The following is a 17,957-nucleotide window of genomic DNA, read 5'->3' as shown; positions in this document are numbered from 1 at the left end:
GTATTTATTAAGCACTTACTGTGTACAGAGCACCGTACTAAGTACAATACAACAATAGTCATTGATATTCCCTGTCCACAATGAGGTCAGAGTTTGGGGTGGTGGGAGGATGGAAAAGAAGGGGAAAGACAGATCAACACAAATAAATACAATTACAGATATATACATAAGTGCTGTGGGGCTGAGGGTGGGGAAGAGCAAAAGGAGCAAGTCAGAGCAAAGCAGAAGGGAGTGGGAGATGAAGAAAAGTGGGGTTTAGAGTGGGAAGGCCTCTTGGAGAAGATGTGCCTTCAGTATGGCTTTGAAGTAGTGGGGAGAGTAACTGTCTGGTGGATTTGAGGAGGGAGAGTGTCCCAGGCCAGAGGTAGGATGCGGGCAAGGGGTCGGCGGCAAAACAGGTGAGACTGAGGTACAGTAAGAAGGTTAGCACTAGAAAAGTGAATTGTGTGGGCTAGATTGTAGATGGAGAGAAGTGAGGTGAGATAGGAGGGGGCAAGGGGATGGAGTGCTTTAAAGCCAATGATGAGTTTTTGTTTGATATGGAGGTGAATGGACAACCACTGGAGACTTTTGTGGAGGGGGCGGTGATATGTCCTGAACATTTTTGTAGAAAGATGAGCTGAGCAGCAGAGTTTAGTATGGACTGGAGTGGACAGCAGCAGGGAGTTGGGAAGTCAGCAAGGAGGTTGATGTAGTAATCTAGGCAGGATAGGATGAGGGATTGTATTAAAATGGTAGCATTTGGATGGAGAGAAAAGAACAGATTTTAGCGATGTTGTGAAGGTGGGACCAACAGGATTTGGTGATGGACAGAATATGTGGGTTGAATAATAATAATGTTGGCATTTGTTAAGTGCTTACTATGCCAAGCACTGTTCTAAGTGCTGGGGTAGATACAAGGTATTCAAGTTGTCCTACATAGGGCTCACAATCTTCATCCCCATTTTACAGATGAGGTAACTGGCACAGAGAAGTTAAGTGGCTTGCCTAAGGTCACACAGCTGACAAACGGCAGAGCCGGGATTAGAATTCATGACCTCTGACTCCCAAGCCCATGCTCTTTCCACTAAGCAATGCGGCTTCTCTATGAGAGAGAGGAGTCAAGGAAAGCACCAAGGTCATGGGCTTGTGAGACAGGAAGGATGGTGGTGCCATCTACAGTGATGGGAAAGTCAGGGAGAGGAAAGGATTTGGGTGGGACAATAAGGAGCTCTGTTTTGGGTATGTCAAGTTTGAGGTGATGGGAGGACATTCAAAAGTAGAGATGTCTTGAAGGCAGGAGGACATGTGAGCCTGGAGAGAGGGAGAGAGATCAAGGGAGATGTAGATTTGGGTATCATCTGCGTAGAGATGGTAGTTGAAGCCATGGGAGCAAATGAGTTCTCGAAGGGAGTGAGTGTAGACAGAGACTAGAAGGGGACCCAGAAGTGAACTCTGAGGGACTCCCACAGTTAGGGGGTGGGAGGCAGAGGAGGAGCTCACTAAAGGGACAGAGAAAGAATGGCCAGAGAGATGAGGAGAACCAGAAGAGGACAGAATCAGTGAAGCCAAGGTTGGATAACATTTCCAGGAGAAGGGGGTGGTCCGCAGTGTCAGAGGCAGCCGAGAGGTTAAGGAGGATTAGGTTGGAGTAGAAGCCATTGGTTTTGGCAAGAAAGAGATCATTGGTGCCCTTTGAGAGGGTGGTTTCTGTGAAGTGAAGGGGATGGAAGTCAGATTGGAGGGGGTTCAAGGAGAGAATTGGAGAGGAATTTGAAACAGCAGGTGTAGACGACTCGCTCAAAGGTAGGAGGGAGATGGGGTGATAACTAGAGGGAGACATGAGGATGCTTGAAGACAGTGGGAAAGAAGGACTTTGGAGAGCAATTGGTTGAAGATGGCTGTAAGGGAGGGAAGGAGCAAGAGTTTTAAGGAGGTGCAAAGGAATGGGGTCTGATGTGCATGTTGGAGAGGGTGGCATTTGAGAGGACACAGGGAATCCCTCTAAAGATACTGCTGGGAAGGATGGGAGAGTTGAACAAGCCTGTTCTCTATCCACTACATCATGCTGCTTGCTTCTCATACCTACCCCAGTACTTAGAACAGGGCTTGGCACATAGTAAGTGCTTAATAAATACCATAATAATTATTATATTAGAGGGAAATGAGGAATAGAGAAGTTCAGTGATTTCCCCAAGATCACAGCAGACAAATGGCAGAGTCAGGATTAGAACCCAGGTCCTTCCGACTCCCAAGCCCATGCTCTAGTAACTTCACAATACTGTTTCTCTTCAGCTGAAAGCCCTGAAACCACTGTGCGTGGTTTCCAGAGATGTGCTTAATAATAACAGCAATAATTGTGATATTTGTTAAGTGCTTAATATGTGCCAAGCACTGGAGTAGATATAAGCAGATTGGATACAGTCCCTGTCCCATATGGAGCTCAGAGTTGAAGGTGGAGGAAAAACAAGTATTTAACTCTCATTTCACAGATGAGAAAACCAAGGCACAGTGAAGTGAAATGAGTAGCCCAAGGTCATAGAGCTGCCTAGTAGCAGAGTTAGGATTGGAACCCAGAACCTCTGACTCTCAGGTTGACGCTCTTTCTACTCGGCTACGTTGCTTCACATGCTTCCAGCAAAGTATGAGACGCCTCTTACCTGAGCCTTGACCCTGCCCTGACAGTCATTTTGCCCTCTACACTGTGAGCTTGCTGTGGGTAGGAATGTGTCTGTTTGTTGTTATATTGTACTCTCCCAATTACTTAGTACAGTGCTTTACACATAGTGCTAAATAAATATGATTGAAAGAATGAACGAATGAAAGAGCAAGTTTCCCCATCCCCCATTCGATTTCTGGAGGTTATTCCAAAACATGCTAAGGAGAGGAAGAGAGAGAGGAAACTTTCCCAGCTATCAGTGAGGAATCACTCCCTTGGGCAGCAGTAGTCCTCTACCTTCTGGCTCCCAGACATTTGCAGAAGAAGCAGAACAACAGCTATTGTTCCTTTGGCTAGAAAATTCTCAGGGCTGCCAAACTCAATGAACCCCTTTATTCTTAGATTGCCAGCTCCATGAGGGTCAGGGACTGTACCTAATTCTCATCTGTATATTTTTTCACAGCGCTTTGCACACCATAAGCACTTGATAAATACTATTAATCAATCAGTGGTATTTATTGAGCACTTCCTATGTACATAGTGCTGTACTAAGAGCTTGGGAGAGTATGATAACACAGAACGAGGAGACAAGTTCCCTGCCCATAAAAAGCTTACAGTCTAGAGGGGGGAAGAGATATGAATATAAATAAATCATTTATAATATATAATTTAAAGATATTTGCAAGTGCCTACTCCCACTTAGCCAATCCGCTCAGCCCTTGCAGAATGGAGAAACACCCATTCTTCCACACCAACATGAGTTATTACGGTATTTGTTAAGTGCTTATTAGGTGTCAAGCACTGTTCTAAATTAGGGGAGATACAAATTAATGAGATTGGACACAGTCTTTGTCTCACAAGGGGCTCAATCTAAGTAAAATGAATTCCTCTCTGTGTCTGGGAATTGAACACGAGTCTCCTGCATAACACAGTTCTGAAGGAAACACAGTAATATTAAGTTATCAAAACGGACAGTATTTTCCTTGTGCATGAATGGTATTTATTTGACCTCCTCCAATCTGGCTCCTGCCCTCTTCAGTCCATTTATGAATGGTATTTATTGAGTGCTTACTGTGCACAGAGCACTGTATTCAGTGCTTGGGAGAGTACAATACAACAGAGTTGGTAGACCCATTCCCTGTCCATAACAAGTTTACAGCTTACAAGCTTACAGGGAAAGTAAACATTAACATAAATAATTTTGATATATCATTTATAGATATGTACATAAATGCTGTGGGGTTGAGGATGGAGCGAGCATCAAATGTCCAAAAATCCAAGTGCACAGTCAATGCAGAAGGGAGAGGGAAGTGGGGGAAAGAGGGATTAAATCGGGGAAGGCCTCCTGGAGGAGATGTGACCGTAATAAGGTTTTGAAGATGGGGAGAGTGGCAGACTGGTGTAAATGGAGTGGGAGGGAGTTATGGGCTAGGGGAAGGATGTGGGAAAGGGGTCAGCGGCAAGACAGATGAGATTGGAACACAGTGAGCAAGTGGGCACTAGAAGAGATGAGTGTGCCACCTGGGCTGTAGTAGGAGATCACTGAGGTGAGGTAAGTACTTCAAAACCAATGGTTAGAAGTTTTTGCTTGATGTGGAGGTCAACCATTTGAGGTTCTTGAAGAGTGGGGAGACATGGAGTGAACTTTTTTCAGAAAAACGATCCATGCAGGAGAGTGAAGTATGGACTGGAGTGGAGAGAGATAGGAGGCAAGGTAGGTTAGGATAGGAGAGGGTGAGTTGATTGAGGGACTCATAGCCAATGCTAAAGAGTTTCTCTTTGATATGGAGGTTGATGGGCAACCACTTGAGGTTGTTGAGTGGGGAAATGAGGACTGAAATTTACCTAGAAAAATGCTTCAGGCAGAGTTTGGATTGGAGAGGGGACAGACAGGAGGCAAGGAGGTCAGCATGGTGACTGATGTAGTAGTCAAGGAGGGATAGGATAAGTGCTTAGATCAGCATGGTAGCTGATTTGGATGGAGAGAAATGGGCAGATTCTAGAGCTGTCCTGAAGGTAGAACCAGTGGAATTTGATGACAGATTGAATGTATGGGTAGAATGAGAGTTGAGTCAGGGAAAACACCAACGTTATGGGCTTATGAGACAGGGAGGATGGCGGGGTTCTGTATGACGGTGGGAAAATTAGGCCAAGAGCATGGTTTGGGTAAGGAGATTAGCAGTTCTCTTTTGGACATGTTAAGTTGGAAGTGTTGGCAGGGCAGCCAAGTAGAGACGTTCTGAAGACAGGAGGAAATGCAAGAGTGCAGAGAAGGAGAAAGGTCAGGGATGGGCATGTAGGTTTGGGAATCAATCGCATAGAGATGGTAGTTTAATCAGTAGGAGAGAATGAGCTCTCCAAGGGAGTGGGTATAGATGGAAAAAAGAAGGGGACTGAGATTTGAACTTTGAAGGACTCCCACAGTTAGGAGGTGGGAGGCAGAGGAGGAGCTGAATAAATAGACCAAAAAGGAGCAGCCAGAGAGTTAGGAGGAGAACCAGGAGAGGACAGTGCGTGGCTCAGTGGAAAGAGCACAGGCTGGGGAGCCAGAGGTTGTGGGTTCTAATTCCGACTCCACCACTTCTCAGCTGTGTGACCTTGGGCAAGTCACTTAACTTCTCTGGGCCTCAGTTCCCTCATCTGTAAAATGGGGATGAAGACTGTGAGCCTTACATGGGATAACCTGATTACCTTGTATCTACCCCAGCCCTTAGAACAGTGCTTGGCACATAGTAAGCGTTTAACAACTAACAACATTATTATTATTATTATCCTAAGGTTAAATAATATTTCCAGGAGAATGGGATGGTCCACATGTTGAAGGCAGCTAAGAGGTAGAGGAGGATTAGAATGGAGTAGAGGCAGTTGGATTTGGTGAGAAGGAGATCATTGGTGACTTTGGAGAGGGCAAGTTCCATGGGCTGAAGAGGGCAGAAGCCAAATGGGAGGAGGTCAAGGAGACAATTGGAGAAGAGGAAGTCGAGACACTGGTTGTAGACAACTTGCTCATGGAGCTTGGAGAAGAATGGTAGGAGTGGGAAGGAGTGATAATTATAGGGAACTATGGGGGTCAAGGGAAGGGTATTTTAGGATAGGGGATACATGAGTATGTTTGAAAGTAGTGGTGAGTGAGCCATCGGAAAGTGAGCAGTTGAAGCAAAAGGCAAAAAGCCCAAAGCATTTCCACCCAAAGATTCAAACCCCACCTCCCCGAAATGCAATAAATGAACTTTGGGTCTACATTACCGAGCTGTTTTTCTCGCTCCTCTCTCCGCTCTCGAGCCAGACGCTGGCGGTCATCAACCCTTAAAACAGGCTGAGGGTCTGGAACATAAAAGATGATAGACATTTACAATCCCCAAAACCAGATAAGCTATGTTTTTCAAAAATAGTTCTGTCAGAAGAAGTGTTCTCTATATAACATTTGGACAGAATAAAAAATGGTGTTGGAAGAAATGGTTTGCACCCATGGGTGTAGAGTCAGAAAGAAGGAGTACTGCAGCCAGTGTGAGCTTTCCTTATACAATTGAAGGTATTTATTGAGCATTTATTGTAAGCAGAGCACTGTACTGAGCTCCTGGGAGAGTATGACACAGCAGAATTAGGAGATATGTTCCCTTCCAACAGCAAGCTTACAGACTAGAGGGACTGTATTCTTAATGTGAGGTTTTGACAGAAAGCAACCTCTTTGTTTCTAGAACTGATTTATTTGTATTGAAGAATTTCCTCGAAAACAGGCCTAGTGGAAAAAAAACCTGAAACCCCTTCACTGTTACTGTATTACTTTGTAGGAATAATAAGCACTTACTCTGTGCAAAGCACTGTACTAAGTGCTGGGCAGGAATATACAAGCGGGAATTAGGCACGTTCCATGTTCCTCAGTTTTAATAAGGGAGTTTTTTTGTCTCTTTCTCTGAGGTTTTCATTGCCCTTTACATACTTTAAAACTTCTGAGGCATCCACAGAAGGCACATCTGTATATGCAGTGGGAAGGATGATGGGGAGGAGATTTTAAAGACAAGTATGGCAAGGCACCAGAAGTTGAGCATTATTTCACAGTAGGTCACAGTGATAGTGACATGAGTCACAGAAAACCCTATAGTCCCAGGGATCCAATCTAGCCCTGTAGGTGGCTGGTATTAATTGGGGTCAAGGGAATAAAGAAAGGTCTTAGAAATTAGAATTGAGAGATTATGCACATATTTTGGGGGCCATCTTGGATAAACTGGCACCTTCTGTTAACTTCATAGAATTTCCAATGAGAGTAGTGATGAAAAATAACAGTTAATAATAATAATAATAATAATAATAATAATAATAATGGCATTTGTTAAGTGTTTACTATGTGTGAAGCACTGTTCTAAGCACTGGGCGGGGATACAAGGTGATCAGGTTGTCCCACGTGGGGCTCACAGTCTTAATCCCCATTTTACAGATGAGGTAACAGGCTCAGAGAAGTTGTGACTTGCCCACGATCACACAGCAGACATGTGGTGGAGCCAGGATTAGAACCCATGACCTCTGACTCCCAAGCCCGTGCTCTTTTCCACTGAGCCATGCTCCTTCTCTAAATATATTGAGCGCTTACTGTGTGCAGAGTACTGTACTAAGCTCTTGGGAAAGTACAACATAACAATATTAGAACAGTGGTTAGCACATAGGAAGCGCTTAATAAATACCACCATCATCAACAATATAACAGACACATTCCCTGCCCACATCGAGTTTACATTCTAGAGAACAAACTTAAAATGGATATATGAGGAACTATGGTATAGTCTCCAATTTAGGCCAGCTGGATTGGGAGCTCCTTGAGGGCAGTGTCTCCATTTATACATCACCTAATGCAGTACTTGGCATATATGAGGCACACAATGATAGTGATGGTGCTAATATAGTTTGACTTTAAATGCCACAATCTCTGTACACTAGTAGCATCAGTTTTCTCGGTTGTAAAACAGGACTTAGAAGGGTTGATAAATGATATAAATTATACATTAATTGTATCTGATACAATCAGATTCCCTTGAGTCTGTTACCCTCTTCATCTTTTAAATAGAAAAGTTAATTTTAAGACAAGCTTGGGAACACTTAGATATATCGCATCCCCCCCCCCTTCCTGAACTCTTATAATATACAGAGGCTCTTCACTTCGAGGAGGCATAAAATTGACTCTCAAAACAAGGCAATTTCATCTTGTCTATTCTTTGATAAAGTACCCTCAAAGGTACATTCCTTTACCATCTCTCATCCTTCTGTTATGAGCCATTCTGTCAATTCTAGCTTTTAAAATTAGGCAGTAGCTCATCTTCCAGGTCCTCACAACAGTAAAAAATTGCTTCCTATTGAATTAATCAATGGCATTTATTGAGCTCTGTGTGTAGAGGACTGTACTAAGCGCTTGGGGGAGTTCAGTACTGAGTTGGTAGACACAATCTTTACCCATCAAGAGCTTATAGCCTGGGGGGGAGGACCAATATTAAAATAAATTATGGATATCCATTAATAAGTGGTACTTAATTGCTTACTCTGTGTATAACAGCGTACTAAGCCATTATAAACATGGCTCAGTGGAAAGAGCCCGGGCTTGGGAGTCAGAGGTCATGGATTCTAATCCTGGCTCCACCACATGTCTGCTGTGTGACCTTGGGTAAGTCACTTAACTTCTCCAAACCTCAGTTCCCTCATCTGTAAAACGGGGATTAAGACTTTGAGCCCCACGTGGGACAACCTGATCACCTTGTATCCCAACCGGCACTTAGAACAGTGCTTTGCACTTAGTAAGCGCTTAACAAAAACCATCATTAATACTAGAACTGGTAGACATATTCCTGGCTCACAAGAAGCTCACAGACTAGAGGTGGGGACCGACATAAAAATGAATTACAGATAGGAACATAAGTCTGGTGGGTGAACATAGAGTGCTTAAAGGGTACAGATACAAGTGCAAAGGTGATACAGAAGGGAGAAGAAGTAGGGGAAATGAGGATTTAGCAGTGTGGCTCAGTGGAAAGAGCACGGGCTTTGGAGTTAGAGATCGTGGATTCAAATCTCTACTCTGCCAATTGCCAGCTGTGTGACTTTGGGCAAGTCACTTAACTTCCCTGTGCCTGTTACCTCATCTGTAAAATGGGGATTAAGACTGTGAGCCCCCTGTGGGACAACCTGATTGCCTTGTAACCTCCCCAGAGCTTAGAACAGTGCTTGGCACATAGTAAGCACTTAATAAATGCCATCATTATTATTTAGGGAAGGCTCTTGGAGGAGATGCGATTTTAATAAGGGTTTGAAGGTGGGGAGAGTGGTGGTCCGTTGAATATGAAAGGGGAAGGAGTGTCAGACCAGAGAGAGGATATGGGCAAGGGGTCGGTGGCAGTATAGACGACACTGAGATACAGTGGAATAAGAGGAATGAAGCGAGCAGGCTGAGTTGTAGAAGGAAATCAGTGAAAACAGAAGGGGACAGCTGATTAAGTGCTTTAAAGCCAATGGTAAAGATTTCCTGTTTGATGAGGCGGATGGGCAACCACGGGAGGTTCTTGATGAGTGGGGAGATATGGACTGATTTTTTTTTTTTTTTAGAAAAATGATCTGGGCAGCAGAGTTAAATTATGGACTGGTGTGGGAAGAGACCACAGGTAGGGAGGTCAGCAAGGAGGCTGATGTAGTAGTCAAGGTGAGAGCTCACCTCCTCCAGGAGGTCTCCCCAGACTGAGCCCCATTTTCCTCTCCTCCTCCCCATCTCCCCAGCCCTACCTCCTTCCCCTCCCCACAGAACCTGTATATATGTTTGTACAGATTTATTACTGTACTTATTTTACTTGTACGTATTTACTATTTTACTTATTTTGTTAATGATGTGCATCTAGCTTTACTTCTATTTATTCTGATGACTTGACACCTGTCCACATGTTTTGTTTTGTTGTCTGTCTCCCCCTTCTAGACTGTGAGCCTGCTGTTGGGTAGGGACCACCTCTATATGTTGCCAACTTGTACTTCCCAAGTGCTTAGTACAGTGTTCTGCCCACAGTAAGCACTCAATAAATACGATCAAATGAATGAATGAATGAAAAGTGCCTGGAAAAGCATAGTAGCAGTTTGAATGGAGTGGAAAGGACAGATATTAATGATGTTGTGAAGGTGGATCGTCAGGATTTAGTGACAGATTGAACATAAGGGTCAAATGTGAGAGATGAGTCGAGGATAATACCAAGGTTACAGACTTGTGAGACAGGGAAGATAGGGGCATTGCCTACAGTGATGGGAAAGACAAGGGGAGGGCAGGGTTTGGGTGGGAATATGAGGAGTCCTGTTTTGGATGTGTTACATCTGAAGTGTTGGTGGGACATCCACTTAGAGTTGCCCTGAAGGCAGGAGGAAATGTGAGACTACAGAGGGACAGAGATCAGCTCTGGAGGGGTAGATTTGGGAATCACCTGGGTAAAGAAGGTAGTTGAAGCTGTGTGAGCCAATGAGTTCCCCGGGGCAGTGGGTGTAAGTGGAGAATAGAAGAGGACCCAGAACTGAGCCTTGAGGGCCTTCCAACAGTTAGAGGGTGGAAGGCAGAAGAGGATTGTGCAAGAGACTGAGGAGTGGTTAGATAGATAGGAGAACCAGGAGAGGACAAGGTCAGTGAAGCCAAGCAAGGTTAGATAAAGTTCCCAAGAGAAGGGGGTGGTCCCCAGTGTCAAAGGCAGCTGAGGATTCAAGGAGGATTAGGACGAAGTAGTAAGAATATGTACGGAAATGTTGTGGGGCTGAGAGTGGGGTGAATATCAAGTGAGGAAAGGGTACAGACACAAATGCAAGGACAACACAGAAGTGAGGGATTAGGGGAAATAAGGGCTTAATTGAGAAAGGCCTCTGGGAGGAAATGTGAATTTAAAAAAGCTTTATATTTCTTGATCTGCCACTTGTCTGCTGTGTGACCTTGGGCAAGTCACTTCACTTTTCTGGGCCTCATTTATTTCATCTGCAGAATGGGGATTGAGACTGTGAGCCCCACATGACACAGCTTGCTTGTATCCACCCCAGTACTTAGTACAGTTCCTGGCACATAGTAAGTGCTTAACAAATACCATCATCATCATAGGCTGGGTGTCACCTGTGCTGCTTTCATCTCTGCTTGCACTGATTCACTGCCCAGGTCCTAGGAGGAAGGGGTATTTCAGGGCAATGCCTTTATTTTGAGGTACACGTGATGTTTAATAATAATAATTATGGTATTTGTTGAGCACTTACTATGTGCCAAACACGGTTCTAATTGCTGGGGTAAATACAAGGTAATCAGGTTGTTCCACGTGGGGCTCACAGTCTTAAGCCCCATTTTACAGATGAGGTAACTGAGGCACAGAGAAGTTAAGTGGTTTTCCCAAGGTCACACAGCAGACAAGTGGCAGAGCTGGGATTAGAATCCAGGTCCTCCGACTCCCAAATCCATGCTCTTTCCACTAAGCCACGCTGCTTCTCTATCTCCCGCTCAAGTCTGTAATCTCCTTGAGGGCCGGGAACATTGTTTATCAACTTTGTTATACTGTAATAATAATGATGGTATTTGTTAAGTGCTTATTATGTGCGAAGCACTGTTCTATGCGCTGGGGTAAATACACGGTAATCAGGTTGTTCCACGTGAGGCTCACAGTCTTAATCCCCATTTTACAGATGAGGTAACTGAGGCACAGAGAAGTTAAGTGACTTGCCCAAAATCACACAGCTGATAAGCTGTGAAGCTGGAATTAGAACCCATGACCTCTGACTCTCAAGCCTGTGCTCGTTCCACTGAGCCACGCTGCTTCTCTATTGCACTCTCCCAAGCGCTTAATGCACACAGTAGGCAATCAGTAAATGCCATTAATCAATTAGGTTCTGATTACACTTTTTTAACTGTGCTTTGTCATTGTGTGGTGCTGTAGCTCCTCCAGAAGCAGGATGGGTTGTTCACTGGACCTAAAAAAGTGACCGCCACGTTAAGTTCAGGGTCAACCAGTTTGACTGTTGCCTGCTTGAAGCCTGAGGGAAAACATGTACCTAACAAGAAGCAGTGTGGACCTAGTGGAAAGAGCGTGGGCCTGAGAGTCAAAGGACATGGGTTCTAATCCCCCGTGAGCCACCTGTCTGTTGGGTGACCCTGGGCAAGTCACTTCACTTCCCTGTGCCTCAGTTCCCTCATCTGCAAAATGAGGATTGAGATTGTGAGCCCCACTCGGGACAGGGACTGTGTCCAACCCGATTTGCTTACATCTACCCCAGCAATTAGTACAGTGCCTGGCACATAGGAAGTGCTTAACAAATGCCATAATAGTTATTATTATTAAAACGGGGATTTAGACTCTGAGTTTCATGTAGGACATGGACTGTGCCTTAACTTTGTATCTACCCCAGTACTTAATACAGTGTCTGGCACATGTGGCTCAGTGGAAAGAGTGTGGGCTTGGGAGTGAGAGGTCAAGGGTTCTAATCCCGGCCCCGCCACTTATCAGCTGCGTGACTTTGGGCAAATCACTTAACTTCTCTGGGCCTCAGTTACCTCATCTGGAAAATGGGGATTAAAACTGTGAGCTCCACGTGGGACAACCTTATTACCATGTATCTCCCCCAGTGCTTAGAACAGTGCTTGTAAGCACCTAACAAATACCAAAATTATTATTATTAACAAAAGCAATTAAAAACATTTTTGAGGCTTTTGCTTCTGGAAAACCACAGCCAGCCAGGATTAGCTTGGCATACTCTGAAAACATTTAGCCTCACCCCTTCCTTGATGTAGGCCCTTATAACCTGTAAGGCCTCATCCCTCTGGGCACAAGAAAATATTGGAAAGCAAAGGGAACGCTCTTGAATGGGGTCCCTAGATAGAGGGCATCCTGAATTCCACCAGAGCCAGGTTTTCTGTCAAGCATCACTTTGAGCTATTGGAAAGACTTGTAAAAGGGGATCTGGGAGTTAATATCTGCAGTGATTATCACTTTTCTGTCCTTTCCTCTCCTTTGGAGAATTTAGGGTCTAGAAGCTTCACGTTTTGAATCCAAGGTTAAGAATTGTCAATTTCAGCAGGCTTTGCAAGTGATCTATTAAAGTAACTATGAAGCAACGTGGCCTAATGGATAAAGCACTGGCCTGGGAGCCAGAGTGCCTGGGTTCTAATCCTAGCTCCTCCACTTGCCTGCTGTGTGACTTTGGGCAAGTCACCTAACTTCTCTGGGCCTCAGTTTCCTCAACTACATAATGAGAATTCAAAACCTGTTTTCCCTCCTACTTAGACTGCAAGCTCCATGTGTTACGGCGACCATGTCCTGCCTGATTAATTTGTATCTACCCAGCACTGAGAATCAATCAATCATATTTATTGAGCGCTTACTGTGTGCAGAGCACTGTACTAAGTGCTTGGGAAGTACAAGTTGGCAACATATAGGGACGGTCCCTACCCAACAGTGGGCTCACAGTCTAGAAGGGGGAGACAGGAGCAGACAAATAGTCATGGATTTCTCCACTGCAGTCGTGGATTTCTCCACTGCTTGACACAGAATATGTGCTTAACAAATACCATAAAAAGCTCTGCTATGCCACTAGTAAATCTGCTACGCCTCTAGTTTAAATGATTGTAAAGGACTACATCCCTGGGAGTCACTTATATTTCTGTGAAGCACCAATCACTATACCTGGTTTATTTCCTGAATGGTTGCCACTCTGTCCTGAAGTAGCAGAGCTGAGGTGGCTGGATGCTGCGGTTTTCTGGTCTTGCCCTTTGGAGCCTTCGGAGGCTATAAACACAGGGAGACACAAAGGAGGAAGAAGTCAGGTATTTGACATACTATCTGTACAAAGGCACTTGAAAACTTGGTTCTAAAGTCATTGACCTGCCGTATAAAATCTTGAAACAAATACTCTGGCTCGGGGCATGGATAGCAAATATTTCTGAAAAGTGATGATCACAAGAAAGTGTCTCTTTTTCTCTTTCCCTTTAGGATCCACTTAGGAATCTGCCCATGTGGCTCCAAAAAGGCATTTGCAGTGCAGGCACATTTTGGAACAGATTATGAGGGGTGAAACTTGAATCCATATCATCAAACCCTGCCCTTTCCCCTTCCTCAGCAATTCCTATTCACTGAGCATCCATGATGCTTTCGGTACCTCTGAGAATATACAAAAGGTAAGGCCAGCCCTACTTTCAAACTTGAACCATTTCAAACCTTTCACTAGCTCTAATAACCAGCAACAAAATGACTTGTTTGAGTTTTGCCTCCTTTCATTTCCCATCAGCTTCTTGAAGGAGGCATTGCTAATGAGTAGTGTCATAGCCCAAGGGCAAAGGAGCACCTGGGAAGGGGAATGGCAAGAAGAGAAGAAACAAAGGATTGGAAATACCCAGAAAAGGGACAATCAGTCTCTGAATAATCCACCATAGACTGGACAGGGGAATCACTACTTCCCACAGGGGAACAGCTTTTCTCAGAAAGGCAATCTCTGAAATTCTTTTCCACTGCTTCCTACTTCACACAGATATAAATGACATCAAAGTGAAAATAGCAGCGACCTATAGGGAATTCATATCATCTAACATTTTATAGCCTAGCTAAAGGTTGATGTAAATGGATACATTCGGCAGTATTGCTCTGAGACCTAGCACGCAACATTTACGGTCATGCTACAAGACATTTATTCATGTTTGACAAAGTGAATAAGCTAGGAGGCTGGTGCCTACAGGGACCATGGGAATGTTAATCAAGCTATCAATGATATTTATTAAACCCTAACTGGGTGCAGAGCACTGTACTAGGTGCTTGGGAGTGTAAATTACAGCACAGTTGGTAGAAACACATTCCCTGTCCATAAGGATCTTACAGACTAGCAGGGTTAACAGACATTAAAATAAATTAAAGAAATGCATACAAATGCCTTGGGGCTGAGCTCAGGGTGAATATGAAGTGTTTAAAACATATAGACCCAAGGGTATAGGTGATGCAGAAGTGGGAGGGAATAGGGGAAATGAGGGCTTAGCTGGGGAGGGCCTCTTGGAGAAGTAATGCCCTCCTAAATGTTCACAAGAAGCTATTCCTAAGAAGAAATCCTTGAGTGCTGAAGCTATTCCTAAGAAGAAATCCTTGAGTGCTAATGTGGCTTTTACCATCACCATCACCTTCACCTAGATATGAGATTCAATCAAGGTAATCCAGAAAGGAAAAACAAAACACTTGCTGCTTTAATCACATAAATTAATTGGGAATCAGTGTTCTCAAACTTAAGGGTCCAAATATCCCTCTTGAGCTTTTTCAATGTTTCCTCCTGGGTCCCCATAGGCAGGTTTCTCCAGGTTCACAGAATCTCTGGCCCAAAGATATTTGGCTCCAGAGAATAATAATAATAATAATAATAATGGTGGCATTTATTAAGCACTTACTATGTGCAAAGCACTGTTCTAAGCCCTGGGGAGGTTACAAGGTGATCAGGTTGTCCCATGGGGGGCGGGGGGGGGGGGGGCTCACAGTCTTAATCCCAATTTTACAGATAAGGTAACTGAGGCACAGAGAAGTTAAGTGACTTGCCCAAAGTCACACAGCTGACAATTGGCAGAGCCGGGATTTGAACCCATGACCTCTGACTCCAAAGCCCGAGCTCTTTCCACTTAGGAGCCGGGATTAGAACACATGACCTCTGACTCTCAAGCCCGTGTTCTTTCCACTGAGCCACGCTGTTTCTCTAAGATACCAAACTTGGTGCTGTTTCATCAACCTGTCTCTCTACCACTTCTTAAAAGCCCTAGTCAGAGTGGAAGTTGGTCTGAAGCAGCAGCAGCCAGGCTGGGTGTTTGATCAAAACGAAGCAGCACGGCCTGGTGAGATACAGCCTAGTAGTCAGAAGCTCCTGGATTCTAATCCTGGCTCCTCCACTTGTCTGCTGCATGACCTTGGCCAAATCATTCAAATTCTCTGTGCCTCAGCTACCTCATCTTAAAATGGGGATTAAGACTGCGAGCCTTATGTGGGACATGGACTGGGTCCAACCTGATTAGCTTGTATCTACCCCAGCATTTAGTACAATGCTTGGTAGATTGTAAGCTCTCAACAGATACCATAAAAATAAAATTTCACTGTTCAAACACTTGCGTACACAGCAGTGAAAGTCAGCGTCCTGCAAAAAGAACCCACTTATTCAAGGTCCCCAGCATATCCCAGCCCATTAGAGAACTGGCAGTGTTTACTGTGGATTTCCATTTCCCCCAGTCCCTTCTACTTTGAATTATCTCCATGGATTTACATCATACCCATTCAGTGGATGGATTTGACAGCCCTGATCGGATTAAAGTTCAGTCATTATTCTAAATTAAATCAGGATCTGGGCCTGGGAAGGATGGGGAAAAGCAGGCAGAGCTCTCAGGCTTGCTGCTTGTCGTCAGTGTCATCTGAGGGCTGGAAAAAATCAGGATTTGAGGACAGGCAGCTTCCTTACCCTCCCCACCACCCCTATCACTGCTCATTATTTTTCCCACACAGGCTACTGAAAGGAAAGGCAGGACTCCTTTCAGTCTAAGGCGCTTACTGTTTTATAACTACTTAAAAGTGACTACTGAGTATCAGTATTGCGGCCTTACACAGAATGTCTCAAATAACAGATTTTTAAAGGGAACTATCTTTTGATTTATAAGTACCATGGCCTTATCTGAAATTTGCAGATTGGATCATTTCAGGCTGAAAACAAAGGGCTTCACAACTCTCAAAAGTTAAGGGTACCACATACATATCTCTAATCTTATCTTTAGCGCTATTGCTCACCCCAACTCCCAAGTTTGTTCTACTTCATTTGTGAAAACTGGTTTCAGTAGTGATCTGCTTTTAATTCTCCACCTTGTCGGATTTGGGGGAGGGATGAGACTCCTCAATAAAGCTGGTCCTTAAATAATAATAATGATGATGATAATAATAATAATAATTGTGGTACTTGTCAAGCACTTGCTAAGTGCCAGGCCCTGCACTATGTACTGGGTTGGATACAAGCAAATCGGGTTGGACATAGTCCCTGCCCCTCATGGGGCTCCCATTCTTAATCCCCATTTTATAGATGGGCTAACTGAGGCAGAGTGAAGTGACTTGGCCAAAGTCACACAGCAGACAAGTGGCAGAGCTGGGACTGGAACTCAGGTCCTTCTAATTCCCTGGTCTTTGCTCTATCCACTAGGCCATACTGCTTCTTATTTCTGGAGCTGGGAGAGACTGATGTATTATGATTCTTTAAGATGTTGACCTCTGACCTTCTCCTGTCATCATCATCATCAACAACCTCAACATCCTCATCCGTAGTAACTGGGTACCAGTTGGGTACTGATGAAAACTATCCTTCACAATCTGAAAGGATGCCACAAGGTCTAGAAAGGTGGATGGAGGGTCTAGGGCAGAGCCTGGTTTGGGCACTGGGAGACCTAGTCCCTAGTTCAAGTCCCAGCTATGCCACCGGCCTTCTGTCTGACATTGGGCAAGTTTCTGGCCTTCTCTAGATCTCAGTTTCCACATCTGAAAATAGAGATAAGAGTTGTTCCGTCTCATAACATTTAATGATAATAATAATGGTACTTATTAAGTGCTTACCATGTGCACTGTTCTAACTGCTGGGGGTAGTTAATCAGGTTGGACACAATTCCTGGTCCCGCATGGAGCTCACACTCTTTATCCCCATTCTACAGATGAGGTAACTGAGGCCCAGAGAAGTGAAGTGACTTACCCAATGTCACACAGCAAACATGTGGTAAATCTGGGATTAGAACGTAGGTCCTGACGACTCCCGGGCCTGTGATCTATCTGCTAAGCCACCTGAGCACTTGGTACACAGTATTTATAAATAACTTCAATAATTAACTTATTATTAAAATCTGTCTTCCCCTCTAGATTGTAAACTTCTTGTGGGCAGGGAATGTGTCTACCTAATCTTTTGTATTGTACTCTCTCAAGTGCTAGTGTAGTGCTCTTCACACATTAAGTCCTCAATAAGTACACAGTGATTGCTTAATTGATTGATAAATGCTAATCAGGAGAAATAAAAGATGTGACCCCTGCTCTCTACACATCTCTCCCCACCTCAGAATCCTCCACTTGCTTCCAGTGCCCCTCTGCATTGCACAAAAACTCCTCACAGCCGGCTTTAAAGTGCTCCACCAAATAAATCACTTTACTCTCTTCCCAATTCTCCCCAGCTCACTGCCTTTGCTTCTTCCAGTCTAACCTTCCAATTGTACCTTCCGCACTACCCTCTGACTCCATCCCCTTGATTACAATTCCCAGCTTGGAATTCCCTTCCCAAATCCTAAAAGCACCAGTCCTTCCCATATTCAAAG

General features: G+C 44.3%; 1 protein-coding gene across 9 annotated transcripts in view; it reads right to left on the bottom strand.

Moving 5' to 3' along the window:
• Nucleotides 1-17,957, bottom strand: part of MAP7 (microtubule associated protein 7) — a 213,848-nt gene that overhangs the window by 67,054 nt on the left and 128,837 nt on the right. For all 9 annotated transcript variants that reach the window (XM_038759178.1, XM_038759156.1, XM_038759196.1 and 6 more), the window contains exons 2-3: nucleotides 13,294-13,395; nucleotides 5,885-5,962 (exon numbers count right to left, since the gene is read on the bottom strand). In XM_038759178.1, the coding sequence (XP_038615106.1) occupies nucleotides 5,885-5,962; nucleotides 13,294-13,395 (180 nt within the window). The remainder of the gene's footprint in view (nucleotides 1-5,884; nucleotides 5,963-13,293; nucleotides 13,396-17,957) is intronic.

The sequence above is a fragment of the Tachyglossus aculeatus genome, chromosome 2, assembly GCF_015852505.1.
Source record: "Tachyglossus aculeatus isolate mTacAcu1 chromosome 2, mTacAcu1.pri, whole genome shotgun sequence".
In the NCBI taxonomy this organism is placed as follows: Eukaryota; Metazoa; Chordata; class Mammalia; order Monotremata; family Tachyglossidae; genus Tachyglossus; species Tachyglossus aculeatus.
Note: the sequence above shows the minus strand (reverse complement) of the source record. Positions and strands in the feature narration are given on the sequence as shown.